This window comes from Leucoraja erinacea, chromosome 15 (assembly GCF_028641065.1).
Source record: "Leucoraja erinacea ecotype New England chromosome 15, Leri_hhj_1, whole genome shotgun sequence".
Taxonomy (NCBI): Eukaryota; Metazoa; Chordata; class Chondrichthyes; order Rajiformes; family Rajidae; genus Leucoraja; species Leucoraja erinaceus.
This window is the reverse complement of record NC_073391.1, coordinates 4,590,116-4,615,834: the sequence shown is the minus strand read 5'-3', so window position 1 is coordinate 4,615,834 and position 25,719 is coordinate 4,590,116. Positions and strand designations below refer to the sequence as shown.

Below are 25,719 nucleotides of genomic sequence, written 5' to 3'. Positions count from 1 at the left end.
TTCTGCTGTTAAGACTTTCTGAAAGGAGTCTTCCCCTATTCTGGCCATGGAACTAACTGAAGATGCTAGCTCTTGTAGCTACTAATCTTGATGCATGCGTAACTCTAAAAGGGAATAAAGTTTCCTGATTGGTTGAATAGACATCAACTCCAGTAAAACCTTTAACACTTGCACTCAAGAAAATCTGCAAAGTTTCAATTAGTTATTCACATTTCATAATTTTGGTATAAAAAATAAGTGACTTGCTTTTGGACGGTTCTCTAAATGTAGGTGTTAGAATTGCAATTAAATGACTAATATAAATAAAGAGCAATACAGAATTTATGTGCATTTATTATTACCTTATGTGCATTTTTTCATTTCCTTTCAAAAATGCTAACAATGAGAGTAATGGCAAAAATAGTTCCTTAACAACAATATACAGGTATAATGGAGCAACTTGATGTAGATATAATCCCATACATTGTTCTGTTGGTAGTCCCTGTACTGGGCAGAATGAGCGACCAAATGGATAGTGTACGCTTTATGGCCACCCAGTGTTTTGCAACATTGATTAGATTAATGCCACTCGAGGTAAGTTTTGAAAATTTATATTTTGGCAGCTCTGTGTTGTACTGGATGTAGACAATCCTGTGGCCCACTGTGGATCCAACTGTCCAATCAAATTTAATGAATTTAAACCATCTAATTTAGAGATTAAATGAAATTGCTTTTCAATTCAAATTAATTTAATTGCGCGTTGCTGTTTTCTGACTTGTGAGATACTTGATTGTCATGAATGTGTTGAGTTTACAGGTGAGAAAACTTGAATTATGAAAACAGAATTGTGAAGCTATGTTGGCACACAACATATTCACTGTACCTCACGTGTCAATAAACTGAACTAACCAACTAAAAACATCAGGATATAAAGAATAAAATTAGTTGGATGATTTAGTATAATCAGTGTTTTATTTGTGTCGTCCTAGAATCTGTGATTTTTAGAATTTTAGAATAATAAAGAAAATATAGAAGAACATTTGACCACCCCAAATTTTTAATGGAACTTTTCAATTAAGCAGGCAAAGCAAAATAAACTTAACGGCACACTCCTTTAAAATTGTACAATTTTAATCCATTTTGTCTCTCCTTGTTCTTACCAAAATATGTTTTATCATTTGACTGCTTTTCCCCTATCTTTTTTTTTCCCCCTTGGGGATTTTTTTTAGCTTTCATTGAGACTACATCAACTGCACTTGAAGGCAATGTGTTTCGGATCATGTCTTGCAGTATACTTTTTTAAATCATGTTGGTCTGGTTCTTTACCTGATCATTTTAAACCTACGTTATCCACATTGATTTTTGCATTAACAAAACGTTTATAAATAAATCATCAACATCCTTATGACCTCTCAATTTCTTATAAGGGGGACCAGCTCCCAACATTTTGGATCTCTACACAATGCTGAAGTACTCCACCCATTCAATCATTCAAATAAATCCATTACAAGCCCTTAGACTCCCTTTTCTATCTTGAGTATACCTCCTCTCACCCTGCTCCATTCCATTTTGCCAGTTTCCCATAATCTGTTCTGATGATGAGACTTTACACACCATGTCTCATGTCTATCTGCAATCGTAGTTCCCCTTTAACATAGATGACAGAACACTCCACTGCGTCTACTCTATTTCCTGCGCTCCCCTTCCTCTCCATCCAGCTAAAACAAGGAATGGTTTTCCCTTGTCTTCGCTTTCTATTCTAGCAGCACACACATTTTCTGCCAGATTTCATCTGAACGTCCATCTATCTCTCCCCTTTCAGCATTCTAAAGGGCCTGTTTCCTGCATGATTCTTTTGTTCACATCTCTATCTCCATTCATTTGCCTTCTTGCTGCACTTTCCCCTTTGATTATAGGTGTGATACCCAATGTGGGCAGCACAGTGGTAGAGTTGCTGTCTCACAGCGCCAGGGACCCGGGTTCATTCCCGACTATGGGTGCTGTCTGTACAAAGTTTGTGTGTTCTCCCTATGACCTCGTGGGTTTTCTCTGGGTGCTCTGGTTTCTTCCCCCACTCCAAAAATGTACAGATATGTAGGTTAATTGGCTTCAATTAGTGTACGGGGTGATCGCTGGTCAGCATGGATTCGGTGGGCTGATGGACCGGTTTCTGTGCTACATCTCAAGCCTAAAGCCTAGTAAAAAAGAACTGTAGGTGCTGGTTTAGGTATCAAAGAGATTTAATACTTACTCTTATACTTTTTTTAATATATATTTTATTATACCTGCTTTTTGCCTCTTCCCGTCCCACTATCAATTGAGCCAAACACTCTCAGACAAAGTTCATTTGCGTTTATTTCAATTTTGCTATTGTATTCACTGCTTGAGATGCGGTCTCTTCGATGTTCAAACACTTTGCTTTAACTGTGCCTGATTGATTAGTTCCGACATATGATTGTTCATTTGTAAGATTTGCACTTTTGATTGAGGTAGTGGCAAGGGACAGAAGTTTAGAATATGAGGGGGAATATGAGAGAGTGGTAGCGGTTCAATGAGCTCCCAGTGTAAGATTTGCATTGGTGTCATTTTTGGATAGGCATATGGATCTTTGGAGTTATGAGTTGGTGGGATAAGGAGAAACATTTGTTCAGCATGGACTTGTAGGGCAGAGATGGCCTGTTTCCGTGCTGTAATTGTTATATGGTTATATGGTTAACTGCTGTGCTCTCCATCTCTCTGTCCCATTATTTTTTTTTTTGTTTACTGTCTGCATTCATCTCCTTTTCTGCACTCCTTATCATATCAGCAATGATTAACAAACATCCATCACCCTCTCTTAAATGGCACCAACTTTGTTTCAGCTTTATTTTTGTTTTCTTGTTCTTCTTTCTACAACTTAAAATACACTTGTTTCTTTGCTCTTTCAGATCTGATGAAAGATCGTCTCCCTGAACCATTGTTTCTCCATAATGCTGTCAGATCTAAAGAGTAACACCAGCACTTTCTGTTTTTATTTTTAAATAATTTTCTTCCATATCCCAGGATATTGATATTGGGAGATTCAGTGATGATTATGCCATGATAACCCAAAGTAAATGAAATATTCCAACTTTTTAGTCATTCTAAGGATGTGGGCTTTGCCGGCGAAGCCAGAATTTAATTGTCCATTCGTAATCACCCTTGAAAAGACGGTGGCGAACTGCCCTTTGAACCAGTTTTTGAAGTGTTGGGATTCTCGCAATGCTGTTTGGGAGGGAGTTCCAGGATTTTGATCCAATAATGGTGACGAGATGGTGATATATTTCCAAGTCAGGATGATGTGTGGCTTGGTGGTCAACTTCCTGGTGGTCCTGTGCTTTTTCTGCCCTTGTAGCTGGTAAAGATTGTGGGTTTCGAAGGTGCTGGCTAAGAAGTCCTAGTGAGTTACTATAGTGCTTCCTGTAGATGGTACAATTGTAGCTAAATGATGTAGGTGGTGCATTAGTGAATAGTTTGGATGAGGTGGGCTGCAATGTCTTGTATACTGCTGAGCTTTTTGAATGTTCTTGAAGCTGTAGACAAGTGGAGAATTCCATCACACTCCTGATTTGAGTCTTGAAGATGTGGACTGGCTTTGCAGAGTTAGGAGATGAGTTGCGTGCTGCAGATTCCTAACTTCTGACCTGCTCTTGTAGCCATATTGTGTATATGGCTACACCAGTACAGTTTCAGGCCAGTGTGAACCCCAGGATGTTGATATTGGGCGATTCAGTGGTGATTATGCCATTGAGTTTCATGTGGTTATGGCTGCAATTTTTGTTGTTGGATGTTGTCATTGCTTGGTACGTCTGTGGAGTGAATGTTGCTTGCCACTTGTCAGCTCAGGCCTGGATATTGTCCAGGTCATGTTGCATTTGGACATGGTCTGCTTCGTTCCCTCATGATAGGTGTTGAACATTGTGCACCTCTTCTTCTGACCTTTCGATTGAAGAAGGTTCAGTAAGATATAGATAGATATGCCATTTATTGTCACTATACATGTACAGTGAAACTGAAAGCTGCTCGTACTCAGTGCATACATACAATTTTACACAAAAAACAAGAAACAGGAAGGGAGATAATTGTTCACGGCGCTTACATATATACAGATGGAAGTCCGTGTTGGGCGGTGTAGTCAGTGAATGTGGATTTGAATTCATGGTAGATATAATTCTCGGGAAGCAGCTATTCCTGAGTCTGTTTGTCCTGGATTTGATGCACCTATAGCGCCTTCCAGAGGGCAGCAGGTCGAACAGTCCAAACGCAGGATGGGAGCTGTCTTTGGTGATCTTCTTTGCCCTGCTAAGGCAGCGGGAGGTGTAGATGTCCATCAGGGAGGGGAGAGGGCAACCAATGATCCTCTGCGCTGTCCTGGTTACCCTCTGAAGCCTCTCCCTGTCTGCCATGGTGCAGCTGCCATACCATGCTGTAATGCAGTATGTCAGCAGGCTCTCGATGGACATCTAATGAAGCAGCTTAAGGTGGTTGGCCTTGGACACATTGTTGGGGAACTCCTGCGGAGACGTCCTGTGGTTGAGATGGTTGACTTTTGTTGGTTATAATTCCCCTGATTTCCATTGACTCCAGTTTAGCTAGGGTTCCTTTATGCCATACTTGCACATATTCTGTTCTGATGTGAAAGGCAGTCACTTGCACTTCCCTGAAAGCAAATCGGTGCTTTATAAAGGCTTATTTTTAAACTCTATCCCTTTGTCATAAGAAATAAAACAATAATCTCATGTTTTCACCATCTTTTGCTGCAGCCTTAAAATCGATGGATATACACTCCAAGATCATTTTGTCTCTGTGCTCTCCTTAAGTTTTACTATTAAGTTCATATTTCTTCTCAAACTTCTTGCTAATGTACAGCCTTCACATTTGGCTGCTTTTATCTGCCTGCTAACTTCATGTCCAAATCTCCTAAATTCCCTTATCCTCACTGTTTACTAAAATTGAGTTTTACGTTGTTTGTATACTTGATATCATACCCTAAACATAGATGACAGATAGTTAATGTGTCAAAGGGTGGCATAATTTTAATTTGGGTATTGTTGAATGTTGCCACCCAAAAAAAAAATGCATGGGAGACTTTATAACTTTTACCTGTGGTTGTGATTAAGTTTAAGTTTCTTGCAGAAATTTGAGTCCCAAACTTCCTCACAGCAGATCACTGCTATAAATTAAAGTTTGCATAGAGTGCCAACTTCTGCAGGTATGCAACAATTGTTGATAAATCTGCCTTGTGTCAGACCAGTTATAACATAGGTTCAGCAATTCTGTTATTTTCATTGGAAAGCAGTGGTTGCCGGGCAAGTTTCAGATAATTTACACTTTTTTGGTTTAATTGAATAAATAGGAAGAAAATGCTGAGAAACATATGTTTTAGCAACTTTTGAAATACAAGGACATAGTTATTAATTTGACCACTCAGTTTGTTCTGTAAATCACTTTTCCTGAAAATATCAGTTCTTTATAAAATTTGCAAATCTTTGCCTCTTGTTCTTAAGAGGCTGGTGGAGAAATAATGAAGAGTACAACATTGGGGAAATTCAGTTTGAAGTTTAATGTAAGTCTGAAATCCATTTTGTGAGCAGCAAAGTCACACAAACCAGCCGAGAGCTGATGGCCTATGAGGTGGTGCAGCGAATCCTTTGGACTACACTGAAGATTGTATGCTGGTATCTCCAAACTCAAAGGAAACCACACCTATGTAGGATTGTTTCTGCCAACGAACACTTAGTCTTTCACTATTTATTCATGTATTTGCTTTTTCTTTATTTATTGATAAGTCCTAGAGTGAATTCAGTATTTAATCCATTACATTGTTCAGTTCCCAAATCCTTCCTTCCCCATGTAACTAAGGGAATGACAGATTTGTAATTTTAGTTGCACAATGGAATATGTGATACAAATTCTAAATTGCAGTCAATTTTACAGGCTGGCATTCCGAATCCACCAAATATGTCAGAAGAATTGATTAAACAAAAAGCCAGAGAGCGACATTTTTTGGAACAATTATTAGATAGCACCAAGTTGGAAAATTACAAAATTCCTGTTTCTATCAAAGCAGAGCTCAGGAAATATCAGCAGGTAAGAAACCCATGTTTTTTGTGTCTATCTTTGGTTTAAACCAGCATCTGCAGTTCCTTCTTGCACACCATGTATTTTCTTGATAGCTCTTGAAAGGAAAGGTTTTAGTGGCATTTTGAACTGTTATTGTAATAGTATTTTTGGAGGCAATTTAATGCCATCTGCAAGATTCTGGCTTGTGAACTTATTTTAGCCGATGTTGACCTCTATTGGTATGTCAGAAAAAAAAGTTATATTTTAATAGCTATTCTCTTATGCATGTTATCATTTAAGGATGGTGTAAACTGGTTGGCATTTCTGAACAAATATAAGCTTCATGGCATTTTGTGTGATGATATGGGCCTGGGAAAGACTCTGCAATCAATTTGCATTCTTGCAGGAGATCATTACCTCAGGTAAGTAGAAGCAAATGATTTGTTTCTTTTTTTTATTGTTAAAAATGCAAAACTAGCAGAACAACAGCCAACTTCCATCTTTCCACAGGGCTCAGGAGTATACAAAAACTCAGGCAGAAGATCATTCGCCTCTACCTTCATTGGTCGTGTGTCCTCCAACGTTAACAGGCCATTGGATAGACGAAGTAGGAAAGTTCTGTTCTAAAGAAATATTGCATCCATTGCACTATACAGGACCTCCCACTGAGCGGGCTAGGTAAATCATGCCATGACCTCAGATTCACGGATGCAGTAGTTATTAATTTATTTAATAATTTTTGCGGCATGCATCATTTAAAATTTGAGGCGTTTTAACCTGTTTTTATTTTGTATTGGTTTTCAGGTTACAGCACCTTGTGAAAAAACACAACCTTGTTGTGGCATCGTATGATGTTGTTCGAAATGACATTGATTTTTTCAAGTAGGTTTACATTTGTACTTGCTCTTAAAATAACAGATGTTCTATTCTGTTGACTATTTGAATGTGTTTTATGTTAATTAACAATATGGATCTATTTTTAATCATTTATATTGTCAGGGACATGATCGATTTGCATGAAATATTTGAGCTTTTCTGTTTTCAGAAATATTAAGTGGAACTATTGCATTCTTGATGAAGGGCACGTCATCAAGAATGGTAAGACAAAACTTTCAAAGGCAGTAAAACAGCTAACTGCAAGCTACAGGTTGATACTTTCTGGGACACCCATACAGGTATTTATCTTTTAAGTGATACAGAACATGGCCAAATCATGGTACGGTCCATTGGGGGGGAAAAAAAGAAAATACCAAGTAGATGATTGAAATTAGGAAGGAATTTGTCATTGGAACCACACAATGGAAATTGCAAATGCAACGTGCACTGGTCTGGTAGAATAAAGTAGATGTGTATAGGGTTCAACAGAGTGATATTGTGCATTATTTTATTATATGCTGAAAATAAATCTTTGTCAACCTTACCAAGCGCAGTTGGTTTGAGGATCATAGGATGATTCCCAATACTTAAGCTAAAAGCTGTCATTACTAGAAGCTTTGTAGAAGCTTGTGCAGTACTGTTTTCCACACTAAATATATTTTCTGAGACATTTTTACTATCTGAGTAGCATCTCGGTCAATTGGCTGCTGTCTAAACTTTTGACCTTCCCAAGGGCAGTTGGTTATGATCACGATGATTCCCTACTTAAGCTATTTTGTAGAAGCTATTTTGTATTGGAGACGTTTTAAATATTGAGTAGAATCTCGTTCAATTGGCTGAGAATGTAGAAGTTTCACCTCTTTAAAGCAGTAAATCTGTGTTTTTGGTAGATTAGATGATTTTGACATATTTAAGTCCAAAAATGTTTTAAAATGTTTCAAAACATTACTTTGGTAAATAAGAAACTAAATACATTTCAGAGATGAAATAGATAAAACAAATGGAGATGTAAACTACACATTTAAAAAGGAGATCCGATGAAGGTTACATTTTTTAAAAGGCAAATTATTTAAATAAATAAAAGAAGATTGAAGCAGGTCAACCATAATAACTTAAGGAGCAAAATAAAAGAATGTTTGACTTTTAAACGTAGATGGATTGACCATGTATAATTGGGAAAAGTAATATCCTAGGTGAATTTTATACAGTTGTAGAATTAAGACTTAGAATTATAAAATTATTCTTGAAAATGTATGCAAATAATACCACGCAGTTACAGTATGTCTCGCTTTTGTATTTGTCTTTTATATTTGTTCATTTATTTATTATTATTTAGTTATTTTTGTCTTGACAGTCATTTGATTATAGGAACAATGACCACCATCAGTTATTTTTAGTCTCCTTTAGAATAATAGGAAGGTTCCCCTGCAAAATTTGAATTACAAACAGCATCCTAATTCAGAGGATCCAGAAATTCCATGTGACCTGGCGTATACATTTATGGAAATAGACTAGAGCATTGCTTGAAGTGTAAAGTACTAGAAATAATGATTATATGAGGACAAGAAGGAAATGAAAGGGAATAATGTTTGCAGCCTTTCAATTAACTACTATGGTTGCTTCTTTTACTTAATGGAGATCATTAATGAAAGAATTATGATTACAGTAAATCCTCATTATAATGGCCCATGGGGGTGGGAGGAGGGGACATGTTATCTGTTATTGCTGATTGTCAGTTATAGCAGAGTAAGGGATTCACTCTAACCACCTAGTTGTTTTCAGAATCAAAGTTCATTGTAACAAGCTAAAAATGTATGTTTGTTCCTGCTTAAAATACTAATGGCTGTTTATTTACATTGTTTACATAACATTGTTTAATAGAGTAAAAGGCCTACCCCACTGTACGAGCTAATTCAAGAGTTCTCCCGAGTTTCCCCCGATTCGAACTTAGAGAATTACGGTAATAGCCGCTCGTAGGCACTCGGGGCTCTCGTGAACATTTTTCAACATGTTGAAAAATCTTCACAAGCTTATCGCGTTTCTCGAGTACCTGCCGTTAGCGTTACGAGCCGCTAAGAGAAGTCCCGAGCTCCAACGTACCCGCTACATACATTCTACGTGCTTACCATGAGTTTGATTTTTATTAAACACGGGAGAGCTCTTGAATTACCTCGTACAGTGGGACAGGCCCTTCACTCGACGATAGAAGCAATTGCTTGTCAATTTCAGTGCTTGTCAATTTCAATAGCTTCCGCAGTGTAACTAGCAGCCTGTGATCTTTAAGGGACAGTCTGCTATAACTGAAATCCATTATAAAGATGTCTAATAATGAGGATTTACTGTACTCAATGTACATGGGAATGATTCTCTTGAATGGTTAAAAAGTACAAAGCCATCCTTGTAGTTAATGTAATTAAGGAGACAGGGCTTTTAAAATTAAAATTGAAAATACAAGAATTAGAGAAGACAGCAAAAATCAATTGAATTTTATTTATTGACCAACTATTGAAATGCTGCAAGTTATCAATGAACCTGTTTTCATGCTAAACTGGTGAGAAAGGGTTTTATATGAAAAAGCCATGGGTTTTTCATAATAACCCAAATAATAAGGTATTGTTTTAGTATAATAAAAAGATTCAGATTAAAGCAAAGCTAAAAGAAAATAAAGTAAGTAGATTGCTCTAATTTTTTTTTTTAATTGACGATGGGTGCCATTGCAGCTTTATCCAGCTTTTAAGGTTCAATGAAATTTTAATCTCTTTGTCCATAGCACATAGACTTCAGATACATTTGTGCTTTGTAATTTCATTTAAAAAATATTGATCAATAGATAACATATTGTCTGTGTCACTTGACATGTTAATTAATCTCAACTCATTAGATGTATTGGAAGTAAAGACTGCACCAGTTTGATCTGTGGACGTTCACATAAACATTTAGGATGTTCAATTTGAGTTTAATTTTGTATCAATGCAGAACAATGTCTTGGAACTCTGGTCATTGTTTGACTTCCTGATGCCAGGGTTTTTGGGTACTGAACGACAGTTTGCAGCACGTTATGGAAAGCCAATATTAGCTAGCAGAGATGCTAAGAGTTCTTCAAAGGAGCAGGAAGCAGGTAAGATAATATTTTGAATCTGACATATTGCCATAGGGTTTGAGTGTGACAATGTCAAGAAAATACGTGTTCGACACGGACTAGAAGGGCCAAGATGGCCTGTTTCCGTGCTGTAATTGTTATATGGTTATATTCCTTGACCAGTCTGTGGTGCAGGTTGGTCATTTTCAACATCAGTCCAAAGCGTTTGTGATAGAACTTTACAGCATTGACTGGTCTGGAAGTGAATTTGATGCGTAGGTTAATGCCAGTACAGGTGCACAACCTTTTATCCGACGATCCAAATAACGAAAACCTCCGAATAGCGACATTTTTTTCGGTCCTTGAAGAAAGGTCCTTGAAAACGTTCACCGAGGGCGGCCCGCAGAGGTGACAGCGGAACCTCCGGTCGGTCCTCGAAGAAAGGGGAACTAAATCCCCATTCATAAAAGAGAAGGTGAGGGTATACTGCGCGGGAGGGTTAATAATTGACAATCTGCTGCTACCTGCCCGCTGAGTTAAAAAGTTCCCACGGTAGACTCACGATACACAGTGTATCGTGAGTCTTGCGTGGGAACTTTTTAAGTCAGCGTGCAGGCAGCAGCAGATTGTCGCTCCCTTCAGTTTCACCCCACCTACACCCCTCTGCTCCCCGGCCATGTGTGTGTGACCCCTTCCCTCCCCTCTCCAGCTCCCCGCTCATTGCACCGGCGTGGGGGCTTTGCACCGTCTTTACGTCGGCGATGGCAGCCAGCAGGTCAGTGCAGTCACCGGAGACGTCAGGACCAATTGGACGTCGACCACCAGGCCCACCGCAAGCACGGAGAACCCAGAGACCCACAGCCAAGCAGCCCAGCCCAGCCCCGCTCCAACTACAGAGGAACCTGGGTTGCGGATGACGGGGCGCAGCTCGGGGCGTCGTAGGGGCCCATCGGGGAGCGGGTTCCTGTTGGTCCTGACATCTCCGGCCACCTGTTATCCTCCGGGAACTGTACCGCCCTTGCAGGAGAGTGGGGTTGTTTGCAGTTGCAGAGGGAGGGGGCAAGGGCGGTACAGTTCCCAGTCTCAGCTCCAGTCCAGGGGGGTGGCCGGAGACGTCAGGACCAACGGGACAGCGGCCCCCAGGCCCACTGCAAGCACGGAGATCCCAGAGACCCACAGCCAGCAGCAACTCCAGCCCAGCCCCGCTCCAACTCCAGAGGAACACGTAGGGGCAGACGCTGATGGTGTGCAAGGTACGAATTGTTCTTGGGGTGGCGCAACTCGGGCTGTGGGCAAACTGCCACTTGTCGCCGTAGCGGCCCATCGGGGAGCGGATTCCTCTGGAGTTGGAGGGGGAGGGGGGTATTGTGCTGTTTGATCGCCCCCTGCTATCCCAGGGACAGGGAGACACAGCGGCTTTTTAGACTGGTGGGCAATCACTTCCAAAGTTCTGCCCACACAGTCAGTACACCACTCCTACACTGCATTTCATACAAACAATTATTCTGCAAGAAAAAACTACATTGTAGACAAACTCGCGACCGAGTAACTGCCGGGATCAAGGCGCAAACTCGCGACCTTGCGGATATGAGCCGAGCACTCTACCACTGAGCCAGCCATTAAAATCTACGCTAAAAAATTTCCACTCCGAAGACCGACAAATTCTGAATTACGAAAAGTGTCTGGTCCCAAGGCTGTCGGATAAAAGGTTGTGCACCTGTATGTCCATTCAGTTTTATTTTATTTCTTTGCTTGTATTAATGATAAATGTACAACTGAACAACTTTGGAGTTTGCAAGAATCAATCAGTCAGAACAGTCACAGAAGGGCTTGATATTGTGGGGAGAAGGGAAAAATATGGATATATACGTTGAAATTGCAGTTATGAAGATTTTTGAGCTTTTTTATTTTCCTAAGTGCTTTGATAGTAAAACGTTACACCGTTGATTTTCTGGCACCCTTTGTTCCAGAGCCTTGCTGGATTATCTGTTTTGCCAGACCAACAGAGGTCGGGTAATAGTTTAATTTAGAGATGCAGCTTGGAAACAGGCCCTTCGGCCCACTGAGTCTATGCTGACTAGTCATTCCCGCAAACTGATGCTATCCTACACACTAGAGACAATTTACAATTGCACCAAGCTGATTAGCCTACAAACCTGTGCGTCTTCAGAGTGTGGGAGCAAACAGGAGACTCCGGAGAAACCCCACCCGGGTCACGGGGAAAGTACAAACTCCCATGGTCAGTGACCCGGGTCTCTGGCGCGGCAAGGCAGTAGTAAAGATGAGTGTAAAGCGTTCATCCTGCATATCACAATGTACTGAGAGAAATGGAGCAACAACTTGATGTGTGAGTGGAAAAATAAAGATATACAGAAGACCAGGGTGCTCATGTATACAGCACCTGAGAAGAATCGTTTCGGTACTGTGATTTTGTCTGGTTTAAATGAGGTGCCGGTGCATCGGTTGCTGGAAAATCAGTGGTGTACCAGTACTAAATATTCAGTTCACTCGGTATGATTTCCTAGACCTGTAAGATAATAATATAACACCTGTCCCTCTACCTCCTCCCTCGACTCCATCCACTGACCCCTACGGTCTTTTCAGGCGAGGCAGAGGTTCACTTGCAACTCCTCCAACCTCATCTACTGTATCTGCAGTTCCAGGTGTCAACTTCTGCACATTGGCAAGACTAAGCCCTGGCTCGGCAATTGTTTTGCTGAACACCTCCGCTCAGTCCACCTTAACCTACCTGATCTCGTTGTTGCTCAGCACTTTAACTCCCCCTCCCATTCCCAATCAGACATTTTGCCTGGGCCTCCTCCATTGTCAGAGTGAGGCCCAGTGCAAATTGGAGGAACAGCAGCTCATATTTCGCTTGGGTAGCTTACACCCCAGCGGTGTGACTTCTCTAACTTCAAATAGCCTTTGATTTCCCTCTCTCTCCCCATCCCCTCCCCTCCCCTTCCCAGTTCTCTCACCAGTCTTACTGTCTCTGACTACATTCTATCTCTGTACCACCCACTCCCCTGACATCAGTCTAAAGAAGGGTCTCGACCCGAAACGTCACCCATTCCTTCTCTCCAGAGATGCTGCCTGTCCCGCTGAGTTGCTCCAGCATTTTGTGTCTACCGAGTTAAGCCAGCATCTGCAGTTTTTTCCTACACAGATAATTATATAATTAAGAATTAAAGGTTTGATACTAAAATATCTTAAGTCGGCGTAATGAAGTTTTAATTTGTAATTTTCATTTCATATATTAGTTGTAGTAAGAATTCAAAATAAACATTGTCCATTGCGGCATAGGTGTTCTTGCAATGGAAGCATTGCATCGACAAGTACTTCCTTTCCTGCTACGCAGAATGAAGGAAGATGTCCTTCAGGATCTTCCACCGAAGATAATTCAAGACTATTACTGTAATCTCAGTACTTTACAGGTATGTTGTAATATCATATGTTTCATGAAGAAAGCTGCAACAAAATCACAGTGTCTTAAAATAATATAATGCAGTGATTTTTGTGTGCTAAATGTACAGAAATGTAATTGCTAAAGGTGTCTATATATGTAGAATGGAAATGTATTCACCAAAAACTCTGGGCCTTCTATTGGTTGCACATGCATTGAGGCTAATAGGAATGCACAGTGATGCAAATAAAGTTGCAACACATTTTGGTGCACAATTCTGTCACATGCATCAATTTTCTGTTGCACGCATTAATTTTCTTGCAAAGCAGAACTAGACAACTGGAATTATTTGAAAGGGGCCTAACTGTACCTGTCCACTGACCAGAAGCTGGTCTTCAACATGGCTTCTGTTTAATGTGGTTTGGACTCGCTAAGAAATTTAGTGTATTGTGAGTATTAAACTTAGTGGAAGGCAGCTTGGACAAAGGAAAGACAATTGCATTAATAAAACATTAAATTCAAATTAATTGAGACTGGATTATACTGAGCTAGAGAGGCAGATGTGCTCATCTGGTTGAGATATGATCAAATGAGAGATTAGTATCTTCTCTCCTCCATCCTCTTTCCAGCCTACTCTCTCCGACCCCTGCCCAAACCATCCTCGTACGATAGCTGAGATCTGTTGCGATCATGGGCCCTTTTTACCACTCTGGATGCTGTTCCTTCCCCTCTTACTGCCTCAAACCTTTCTTCACTACTTCCCCATTGATTTGCATCCTCATTTTATTCCTGTATTTCAGAGGAAGAAAATCGAGGACAAAGGGCTTAATTAGGAAAGGGAAAATAGATTATGAAAGAAAACTGGCAGGGAACATAAAAACTGACTGCAAAAGTTTTTATAGATATGTGAAGAGAAAGAGATTAGTAAAAACAAATGTAGCTCCCTTGCAGTCAGAAACAGGTGAATTGATCATGGGGAGCAAGGACATCGCGGACCAATTGAATAACTACTTTGGTTCCGTCTTCACCAAGGAAGACATAAATAATCTGCTGGAAATGGCAGGGGACTGAGATGGAGGAACTGAGTGAAATCCAGTTTAGCCGGGAAGTGGTGTTAGGTAAATTGAATGGATTAATAAAGGCCGATAAATCCCCAGAGCCAGATAGGCTGCATCCCAGAGTTCTTAAGGAAGTAGCTCCAGAAATAGTGGATGCATTAGTGATAATTTTTCAAAACTCTTTAGATTCTGGAGTAGTTCCTGAGGATTGGAGGGTAGCTAATGTAACTCCACTTTTTAAAAAGGGAGGGAGAGAGAAAACGGGGAATTACAAACCAGTTAGTCTAACATCAGTAGTGGGGAAACTGCTAGTCATTTATTAAAGATGGGATAGCAGCACATTTGAAAAGTGGTGAAATCATTGGACAAAGTCAGCATGGATTTACGAAAGGTAAATCATGTCTGACGAATCTTACAGAATTTTTCGAGGATGTAACTAGTAGCGTGGATAGGGGAGAACCAGTGGATGTGCTATATCTGGACTTTCAGAAGGCTTTCAACAAGGTCCCAAATAAGAGATTAGTATACAAACTTAAAGCACACGGTATTGGGGGTTCAGTATTGATGTGGATAGAGAATTGGCTGGCAAACAGGAAGCAAAGAGTAGGAATAAACGGGTCCTTTTCACAATGGCAGGCAGTGACTAGTGGGGTACCGCAAGGCTCAGTGCTGGGACCCCAGCTATTTACAATATATATTAATGATTTGGACGAAGGAATTGAATGCAACATCTCCAAGTTTGCGGATGACACGAAGCTGGGGGGGAGTGTTAGCTGTGAGGAGGATGCCAGGAGGCTGCAAGGTGACTTGGATAGGCTGGGTGAGTGGGCAAATGCATGGCAGATGCAGTATAATGTGGATAAATGTGAGGTTATCCACTTTGGTGGCAAAAACAGGAAAGCTGACTATTATCTAAATGATGGCCGATTAGGAAAAGGGGAGATGCAACGAGACCTGGGTGTCATGGTACACCAGTCATTGAAAGTAGGCATGCAGGTGCAGCAGGCAGTAAATAAAGCGAATGGTATGTTGGCATTCATAGCAAAAGGATTTGAGTATAGGAGCAGGGAGGTTCTGCTGCAGTTGTACATGGTCTTGGTGAGACCACACCTGGAGTATTGCGTACAGTTTTGGTCTCCAAATCTGAGGAAGGACATTATTGCCATAGAGGGAGTGCAGAGAAGGTTCACCAGACTGATTCCTGGGATGTCAGATTTTCTTATGAAGAAAGACTGGATAGACTCGGATTGTACTCGCTAGAATTTAGGAGATTGAGGGGGGATCTTATAGAAACTTACAAAATTCTTGAGGGATTGGACAGGCTAGATGTAGGAAGATTGTTCCCGATGTTGGGAAAGTCCAGGACAAGGGGTCACAGCTTAAGGATAGAGGGGAAATCCTTTAGAACCGAGATGAGAAAAACATTTTTCACGCAGAGTGGTGAATCTCTGGATCTCTCTGCCACAGAAGGTAGTTGAGGCCAGTTCATTGGCTATATTTAAGAGGGAGTTAGATGTGGCCCTTGTGGTTAGAGGGATCAGGGGGTATGGAGAGAAGGCAGGTACGGGATACTGAGTTGGATGATCAGCCATGATCATATTGAATGGCCTACTCCTGCACCTATTTTCTATGTTTCTATGTTTGTACACAGCGTTAGTGGCCTGTGTTATGATTGCTGTATACCCTTGTACAAATTTGGCATTTGACATCCATGCAGTTTTTAAGTTTTGCACAATTTCTAAGTTCTCATTTTTTTACTTCGGCAATTTAAACATTAATCACTTTAACCAAATAAACAGCATTGAACTTAAGTATTTCAAGATTTTTTAATCAAAAATATAGTATAAAATTATTTTTTAAATTTGGTTATTCTAAATGGCTGTGTTCTAATCGACAGGAATTTGATTCATAAATTATACTTTGTTCCTTATTATTTAAGATACGGTATGAATTTTTTTTTATTTGTAGGTCCAACTATATGAAGATTTTGCCAAATCACGTGCTAAGTGTGATGTTGAAGAAACAATATCTGCAAATACACACACAGAAGAAAACGAGAAACCTAAACTGAAAGCCACCGGGCATGTATTCCAGGTAAATATTTATTTCTGAGATTCTGTCAAGTTCTTGATTCTGTTTGTGTGTAATAGCAAGTTGCTCATATTCTCAAAGAAAGCTATCTGGTTTACTTAGGTTTGCCAATTTAAAAATAAATAAATAAATAAAAATTCTGGATTACTAAATCACAGATGGAAATTGTAGAAGAAAGATAACACAATGAGGAAAGTGATTAATGGACATATGGCGAGGGGAAAATCTGCTAAAGGAAAGGTGAAGTGAGACGATAAAATGCCACACTCAGAATGATTGAGGTTAGACATTGTTATAGTCAAGAGGCATTTCATTTTCTCTGATACACGTGCTGTCCTTAGTGTTCGTTTTATAATCTTCTGACTCCTTTTCCCTCTTTCAATAGACAATAGGTGCAGGAGTCGGCCATTTGGCCCTTCGAGCCAGCACTGCCATTCAATGTGATCATGGCTGATCATCCCCAATCAGTACCCCGTTCCTACCTTCTCTACATATCCCCTGACTCCACTATTTTTAAGAGCCCTGTCTAGCTCCCTCTTGAAAGCATCCAGAGAACCTGCCTCCACCGCCCTCTGAGGCAGAGAATTCCACAGACTCACCACTCTCTGTGAGAAAAAGTGTTTCCTCGTCTCCGTTCTAAATGGCTTACTGCTTATTCTTAAACTGTGGCCCCTGGTTCCGGACTCCCCCAACATCGGGAACAGTGTTTCCTGCCTCTAGCGTGTTCAAGCCCTTAACAATCTTATATGTTTCAATGAGATCCCCTCTCATTCTTCTAAACTCCAGAGTGTACAAGCCCAGCTGCTCCTTTCAGCATATGACAGTCCCGCCATCCCGGGAATTAACCTTGTAAACCTACGCTGCACTCCCTCAATAGCAAGAATGTTCTTCCTCAAATTAGGGGACCAAAACTGCACACAATACTCCAGGTGTGGTCTCACTAGAGCTCCAATTAAATACAAAACAGATTTAAGAAGCTTTGCTTGTATTTGGGGGTTTTTTGCCAAATCAAATTGGGATTGGTAAAGACAAGATTTACCACCACTCCTGTCCAGCCCTACCTCCCAAACTTAATCTGACTTTTGAAACTGAATATAATTCAAGTTGATTATTTAGTTCACATGTATGGAAGGGTTTTAATTCTCTTGCATCTTCTTTAAGACACAATCTCATCTCATTTCTCTCTTGTTTCTTATCATCCTTCCTCCTCCATGTCCCGCCATTAATTCATACTCCATTGCTTTCATTCCCCATTGTTCAGGATTTTCTTTGATCTTGAATTATATATATTTAAAACAATTACACAATTCAAAATGGATCAGCACATAACCCGATCCAGGGGCATAGGAATTTCTGAGAAGAGGGGCAAAAACCACTGTGGGCGACAGGTGAGAATTGGGCAGTAAACATAAATTGTTCAAGAGATAATGCCGTCTGAGATACTGTTTGGTGTGGACAATCAAGTGAGGTTGCATGTAAAGATTAGAGGCTGAATGGAGAGATTTGTGAAGTAAGTGATGCTGTAAAAATATAATGTTATATCATTTATAACATTATAAAAAATATAATGTTTAACATCATCCATTTAACTAATACACAAACTTAATATACATTACAGTTTAGAAACTGACCACAACATTGTATCACCTTATAAGTAAAGGGCATATCTTCTGCTGAAGGGAAAATATTGTCTAGCTCATTGCCATGGGCTGGATCCGGCCCGTAACCCGAAATCATCCGGCCCGCAGGCGTATTATTTTTTTTCAATTATTTTCACGACCTGGGAATTGTAGCCAGTCCCGGGGACACGAGCTGATCTGGGAACTGCAGCTAGTCCCGGGGCACGCAGGGACCTGGGAGCTACAGTCAGTTCCGGGGCAGGCAAGCTGACCTGGGAGCTGCAGCCTGTCCCGGGAACTGCAGAAAACTAATTGAAAAACACGTGAAAGCTAATGCGAAAAATAACACCATGTGTCACACTATGGCGATAGATGTGGCCAGCCATTCGCTCACAGAAATGGCTCCAATGCAGAACCAGGTTGCTGACTCCTGGTCTAGCTGCTGAAGACAAACTAGTGCATGAGCATTTTAAATATTAGAAATAAGGAAAAACCAGGTGGATTTATTTTTAACTTTATTCCTTTTATTTCTAGGCTCTGCAGTATTTGAGGAAACTTTGCAATCATCCTGCACTAGTACTGACACCACAACATCCAGAATTCCAGCATATTAAAGAGCAGCTTGCTGCTCAGAATTCATTTCTGCATGATATCCAGCATGCTCCAAAGCTTTCTGCCTTAAAGCAGGTACTCTTTGAAATTTAGTACAATTTCTTTGTGTTTGTTTCATTGCTCTTGGAGATCATTTTTGTCTAGATCATTTGAATTACATTGCATTACATTAGGAATGGTAAATATTTTTGTGATATTTGTTGATAAAAGTAGAGAATTGCAGATGGTGCTAAAAGTTATATAGCAATAGGCTGCACTCTAGACGTCCCTCCTATTGGCAGTTTGGGTTGCTGAGGGGTGAGGGAAGGTTTAGACATGAAGAAGAGGATGGATGAACTGAGAATATTGGCATTTAAGAGGCTTTTACATAGGCACGTGGATATGGAGGGATGTGGATCCAGTGCAGGTAGCGCTGAATAGATTAATCTAGCATCACGTTCGGCGTGAGCCCAAGGGCCATATTCTGTGCTGATTGTTGTGTGTTCTACGTAATACATTTTTCTGTTGAGAAGTAGATGTTAACAGCAATTATAGGCCAAATTATCTTTTAAGAGGAGAGAAAATACATAGTCTTCCTGATTATAAAATATTTATTTAGATTTGATGCAGTAACTTGGAAAATGTGATTACTTTCCATATTTCTTAGTTTTCATCTTCAGTACAAGTGCCTGCCATCCCTCCATCTCCCATCCAATTTAGTTATGTTGGTTATAAATATTATTATTTTGATTAATTATTTAGGTACTTCTCAAAGTAGCCACAAGTTTAGCAGTTATTTTTAAGCTGCATTCAAATATAATCCTATTTAGAAAACTAACTAATAAACAGAACCACAAGATTTTATTCCCCATGTCAAATGAATGTAAAAGAATAAAGATTGAAGATTCTGGTCCTGAATGAGTTGACTTTTGTTTAATTGTTATTTTTGTTTTCTCAAGCTGCTGCTTGATTGTGGACTTGGTAACAGTGCAGCCTCAGAAAATGGCACCGAATCTGTTGTAGCACAACACAGAGTTCTCATTTTCTGCCAACTGAAGAGTATGTTGGACATTGTAGAACATGACTTGCTCAAACCTCAGATGCCAAGTATCACTTACTTAAGGTTGGATGGCAGTGTTCCTGCAGGCCAACGACATTCCATTGTGGCAAGGTATGTAAGATACCTAACAAGTAATGCATGCGCTGACAATATGTCCAAGCTTAGTGATTAAATGCCATATCAATCAATCAATCAATCGGATTTATTCGTCACATTGCACATAAAGTGCAAGTGAAATGAATTTCACATCCCTCCATATGCCCTGCAGAAAACAAAATTGATCTAAATACTTTGTCACTAGGTCCTTGGAAGATTTTAGCCATGAACTTGACTCAAATTGTTGCAAATAGTTTCGGCAAAGGAAGATTTTTTAGCCTCTGTCTCCTGTTGGGTGTGGGAGGGGAAGGAGCTCTGTGTCCACTGAACTTCAACTCCCATAACAGTTCAGAGGGGTCACCTATCCATGTTCGGGACACTGCCTGACCCGCTGAGTTACTCGACTATTTTGTATTTTTCCTCAAAAACATTAGCATGTGCAAATGTGAATGGCAGCATCTGCTCACGACCTGCACCAACATTTAACTGAATTAAAGGAAATGACTATGAAGAATTAGCACATTAGTTCAGTCTTTTAGACAGGGATGCTGCCTGACCCTATGAGTTACTTCAGCATTTTGTATCTTTCCTTGGAAAACCAGTCCCTTGTTTCCACATAAAACTATGTTAAATTATATATTAATTTAGCATTTCTATATTTGCATTTTATTAGGTTTAATAATGATCCGTCAATAGATGTCTTGCTGTTAACCACTCATGTGGGTGGCCTTGGTCTGAACCTTACTGGAGCAGATACAGTAGTGTTTGTTGAACACGACTGGAATCCAATGCGAGATCTGCAAGCGATGGATCGAGCTCATCGTATTGGGCAGGTAAAGCATTTTTTTAATATATTTGAAAATGGTTACTTTTTATCTAAAGCTTCGAATGTGTTCAGATTCTTTTCAATACTCAATGGTTGCTTGAAACTTTACAGTTCTTGATTTGATGATTCTTCTGTTACTTAAAGTACAGTAACAATGTTTTAAAGAAAAATATTTATAACGCGCCCAATCCCATCCATTAACATTCACCACAACAGAGTTTTAAGGATTGAGTATCAATTTTCATCTCCAAGTTGAGTATATATAGTTGATACTCAGAACTATTTTGTTTTAAAGGAAATTAATGATTGATTTATAACCTGCCCTAGTTAATGGGAATGTTTTTTTTTTGCCTGAAATGCCAGCTTTTATTGTTCTTTTAAGAATTGGAGTGATCTACCTTGGATTTGTGCAGTCCTGTGATGGATACGTTTCTAAAGGAATGTAAAGATTTCCAGTATTGTATTGAATAACAATGTAGCAAAGCGTTATACTTACGTCAAAAAAAGCGTGTTACTTGAAGGGAAAATTGCAGATTGTAAAAATTCCATTCGTCCATTATTCTTGTGCCTCAGATGGTGTGTTTATATTTGGTATGCATTTTGCACCCGCTATGTATTTACAAGCTTGATATTCTTCCGATTTAAATCGGAATTCGGATTTTTTTGTTTCCCTATTTTTCGATTTTTTTTGTGCCCGATTATTTGGCGGCCAACCAACCTCTGTCTCCAAGGGGGTTGCGTCCAATCACTGACCAGCTTCCCTTAAAATTCCCATCCAATCTAAAAATCTGTCTCCTGCTGTCCAATCAGCCGCTGTCTCCAAGGGTATGGCATCCAATCACATAATGCGCCGGTCACTCGGCGGCCAATCAGACGCAGTCTCCGAGGGGTGTTGTGGCTGATCACCGACCAGCTTCCCTGACTGAAGCAGATGGCTGCAGCCAAAATCATTTTTTCTGTGCTATTTGCACACAGTGCTAGGCAAAGAGACATTCCAGGTAGCATTTTTGTAGCCGTATGAAGTCATTTATTTCATGAAATATTTATCTTTTGGGAGTTATTTTACTGGTTATGTGTTAGAAAAACTCTTAAGCTTCTGTTATGTAAACTACCAGCAGAAAGCTTGGGAATCACTTTCAATTTATTGAAAATGCAGGACCCCCACTGGGGTGGGGTGGGGGGGCTAACCGGCCTCCTGGACCCCCAGCCAATATTTCCTACTTATTTTCTGGAGGTGAATATCATGCCTGGTATTTAGCCATGGTGTCCCAGCTGTGGAAGGAATGAACATTAAGGTGTGAATGCAGCACCAGTGAATCCACTGTTTTCTCCTGGATGTTGTGAACCTTCAGAAAGGAACAGTGTGAATCCAGTTGAGTAGAGAATTTTCCATTATACTTCTACCTTACGACAAATACTTGGTCAAAAAGCTGAGGCATGTCGTGAGGTTAATTACAGGATACCCACCTTCTGATATAAATTCAAACGGGCTTGACAAATGTGTGTGTGGGATTTTAATCTAAATATAATCTAAGCATAATCCTTTAGTTTGGTTCCACAATGGAAGAATCTTCCAATGTACAATAGGCCTCACTGATTCTCTGGTAGCTTCAAACAGTTATCTAAACTCATTGGCTGTTCTCTTTTTATGGCTAATGCGATTTTCAAGTCTAAACAGAATAATGCAAATATTGGCAACATTTAAGTGCACCTAATGCATTCGCTCCAAGGGATCCGATCTCATTGCAGATTAGGACAGAGTAACAAAATCAAATGCTTTATCGTGAATGTTCTCCTACCCATTTTGCAAAATATCACTCAACAAAAATATTTTGCCATAATCCAGGAAGGAGCTAATTTATCATTTGTTGGTGAAATACAGATTACTGCTGAACCTCCCATCAGCTCCATTCCAGATCCCAGGACATTATAACCTTGCCATCAAACTGCAATCGCAGATGATATTTGCATGTGTGCATACTTGGAAGTTTAGCTCCAAGTCATTGCTGTAAAATTTACTGATTAAATGACAATGTTCTGAACATCCATCAAACAAAAGTCCTCTGCCGTTCTGCCCGTGTTGCGCAGTAATGCCACCCACAATAAAGGCGTGCAATAAAACAATGGCAAGTATGGGTCATTTACCTTATCACAGGAACCACCTAATTAGCCACATCATCACGCAAGTGTGCCAAGTTCAAATTTATTGTCATATACACAAATACAGTAAGACACGTGTATACAATGAAAAACATGCTTGCAGCACCATCACAATCCTGAGAAACTACAGGATTGATGGGTGGAGCCAGTTTCCTCATGGGGAAAATCTAGAATTGATGAAGTCACTCTTTAAAATTACAGGGTCATCAATTTAAGGCAAATATAGGGTTTTCCTTTCCTCTCTGAGTCATTGACATTGGAACCCTTTCCCTCAAACACCATGGAAGCAGGTTTTGTGAATTAGTTTTAAAGGTAGAAATTGGTAGATTTTTGATCAGCAAAGGGTTGAAAGGTTATTGGCTAAATGGAAATGCAAAACTGTGGTTACAATTAGATTACCCGCAATTGAACATGTTGAACAATTTAGTAAGCCCGAAGATCTGCGTGGCCTGCTGCAATGTTTGTAAGTTTCTAAAGTTGCTATTTGATTACTGAATATGCTTTAATATTTTATTAATGATTTCATTGAATCTGAGAGATACAGGATGGAAACGGGCCCTTCAGCCCAACAAGCTCAGTGACCATTAAGCACACACATTTACATTCATCCTACCCTAATTCACTTTATTTTCATTAATTTCCCATCAATGAATGGAGATCGCATTCCCATCAACTACATCATCCCTGATTAATCCACATAAGGGGCAATATACATTGGCCATTTTAGCCCACCATACGAGTAGAAAATAATTACCAGGTGAACTGTAATTATTGACAACAGTAATATTTTATTGAAGTTTTCACTTGAGTTGCTACTAAATTGTGTTGCTGTCCAATCCATCTAGTGTAAGACTACTTTGAAGCCAAGGCAGTAGAGCCTTCAATAATATATTCCATTAAAACCTGGAACCTAACAACCATTTTCTGAGGTTATGAAGGAAATCCTTATGGTAAAATTAATTGAACGAACGAGACTTGGCCAGCAAATGTAGCGTGTGATTTGCCAACTACAGGCCCATTAGATTAATAAGGGCTGAAAAATAATCCTAAATTGAAGGCAACTAATCTTGAGGAGAATGTTCTGTCTGGCAAACTTTACATTTCCAAGCTGATATTCACAGATGGACCGCAACAGAAATAGCAAACCAGCTGGATGTGCTGGCTGGATTAATATCTAAAACATCTTCAGTCATCAAAGTAGTTTACTTTTATCTGTTTTATATAGATATCTCATTTTCCCCAATTTGTATTTTGCTAATGGAGCAGAATGAAGTTTTTTTTTGTACTTGAAGGATATAGATATATTGTTTATAAGGCCAGCCTTGTCATGTAATGTGAATTTTCAAATACCCTCTAGAAAATGGCAGTAAGCCACTGCATTAAACTGGTCCAATGCTAGCATCAGGAAGGCATGTGACTAGGAGAGAAATCTAAAGGTGTTCCAGTTCTCTCTGTACTAGGTTGAGAAATCATCAGTGACACTTTGCTGAATTTGCTATAGATGTGCATTGGTGCTTTAGGGATGGAGGAGATGAAGGATTGGGTACCAATCACTCTGGTTTCTTGGTGTTGACTGACTTGCTTTGACAGATTTATGAAGTAATTTTTTTAAATTGGCTTTAAACAAAACATTCAAGTCATTCAGGATCTGTGAAGAGGAGAGAGGCATGTTAGTATTTTATGTCCAGTCTCTTCAATATTTAAAGATATTTCAAATGACCAAAGTTAAAACAAAGGGATGGAGGAAAGAAATAACAATCAAGTTGCGTACCACTTGTAAAGTACACAAATGAAAAAGAAGGTTGATTTAATTTATGTGATGTACCTGAGACAATGCAAGCATAAGGAGAGAAATTCAACATCTGCAAAACAGTGGTTTTGAATAGACTGGTTGGGCTGGGAAAATAATGGTGCAGAACAAATAAAAATGAAGCGTTGAAAACTGCCAACCTGGTGCATTCCAGTCTATGATGTAAAGTCCTTGATTTGATTATTTAAACATTTTTTCTTGATCTCCGCAGAAACGTGTTGTTAATATTTACCGATTAGTAACAAGAGGAACCTTAGAAGAAAAAATCATGGGATTACAGAAGTTTAAAATGAGCATTGCAAATACCATTATTAGTCAAGAGAATGCAAGTTTACAGAGTATGGGGACTGATCAGCTTCTGGATTTATTCACTCTTGATAAGGTAAAGTAGAACATTACTTTCTTCAAACATATGTTTTTGTCACAATTATTAATTGTTCAAAGGGGAAACAGAACCTGTACAAAATATTGTTCAATTGTCCCCAATATATAATTTTCTATTTGGCATCAAAATGAATTTTACTGTATATTAAATCAAGTTGCTGTATGCATCATTAGAGTGCTTCAGTGATGTTATGCATTTGAAGCAGCTCTAGATATGCATGTGCTGTAACTTCATATTAGCCAAACAGTTTGCTTGTTGTTAATCCTAACAAGCAATACTGTTGAGTGTGAATTTCCTCCCCAAAATTGCCTGTTTATTTTAGATCCTATGAACCCACATACTAGTTAATGCCACCTTTCTTTGATGTTTGTGTGCTCAGTGAATTCAAATGCAACAAGCATTACATATTTCTGTTTATTTAAATGATTTCACTTAATTGTGTTTTGTGCAACAATGACCATAGAAAAATAGATGCCGGAATAGATCATTCGGCCCTTCGAACCATCGTGGCTGATTATCAAAAATCCCCGTTCCTGCTTTTTCCCCATATCCATTGATTCTTTTAGCCCTAAATCGTAGTCTCTATTGACCATGCATGTTGAAGT

At 39.6% G+C, this 25,719-nt stretch overlaps 1 protein-coding gene across 2 annotated transcripts in view; it reads left to right on the top strand.

The window, feature by feature from the left end:
• Positions 1-25,719, top strand: part of btaf1 (BTAF1 RNA polymerase II, B-TFIID transcription factor-associated) — a 111,580-nt gene that overhangs the window by 82,244 nt on the left and 3,617 nt on the right. For both annotated transcript variants that reach the window (XM_055646618.1, XM_055646617.1), the window contains exons 25-37: positions 425-573; positions 5,935-6,087; positions 6,361-6,482; positions 6,571-6,738; positions 6,865-6,942; positions 7,106-7,235; positions 9,913-10,054; positions 13,319-13,449; positions 16,445-16,570; positions 18,721-18,873; positions 19,737-19,948; positions 20,607-20,766; positions 24,941-25,111. In XM_055646618.1, the coding sequence (XP_055502593.1) occupies positions 425-573; positions 5,935-6,087; positions 6,361-6,482; positions 6,571-6,738; positions 6,865-6,942; positions 7,106-7,235; positions 9,913-10,054; positions 13,319-13,449; positions 16,445-16,570; positions 18,721-18,873; positions 19,737-19,948; positions 20,607-20,766; positions 24,941-25,111 (1,895 nt within the window). The remainder of the gene's footprint in view (positions 1-424; positions 574-5,934; positions 6,088-6,360; positions 6,483-6,570; positions 6,739-6,864; positions 6,943-7,105; positions 7,236-9,912; positions 10,055-13,318; positions 13,450-16,444; positions 16,571-18,720; positions 18,874-19,736; positions 19,949-20,606; positions 20,767-24,940; positions 25,112-25,719) is intronic.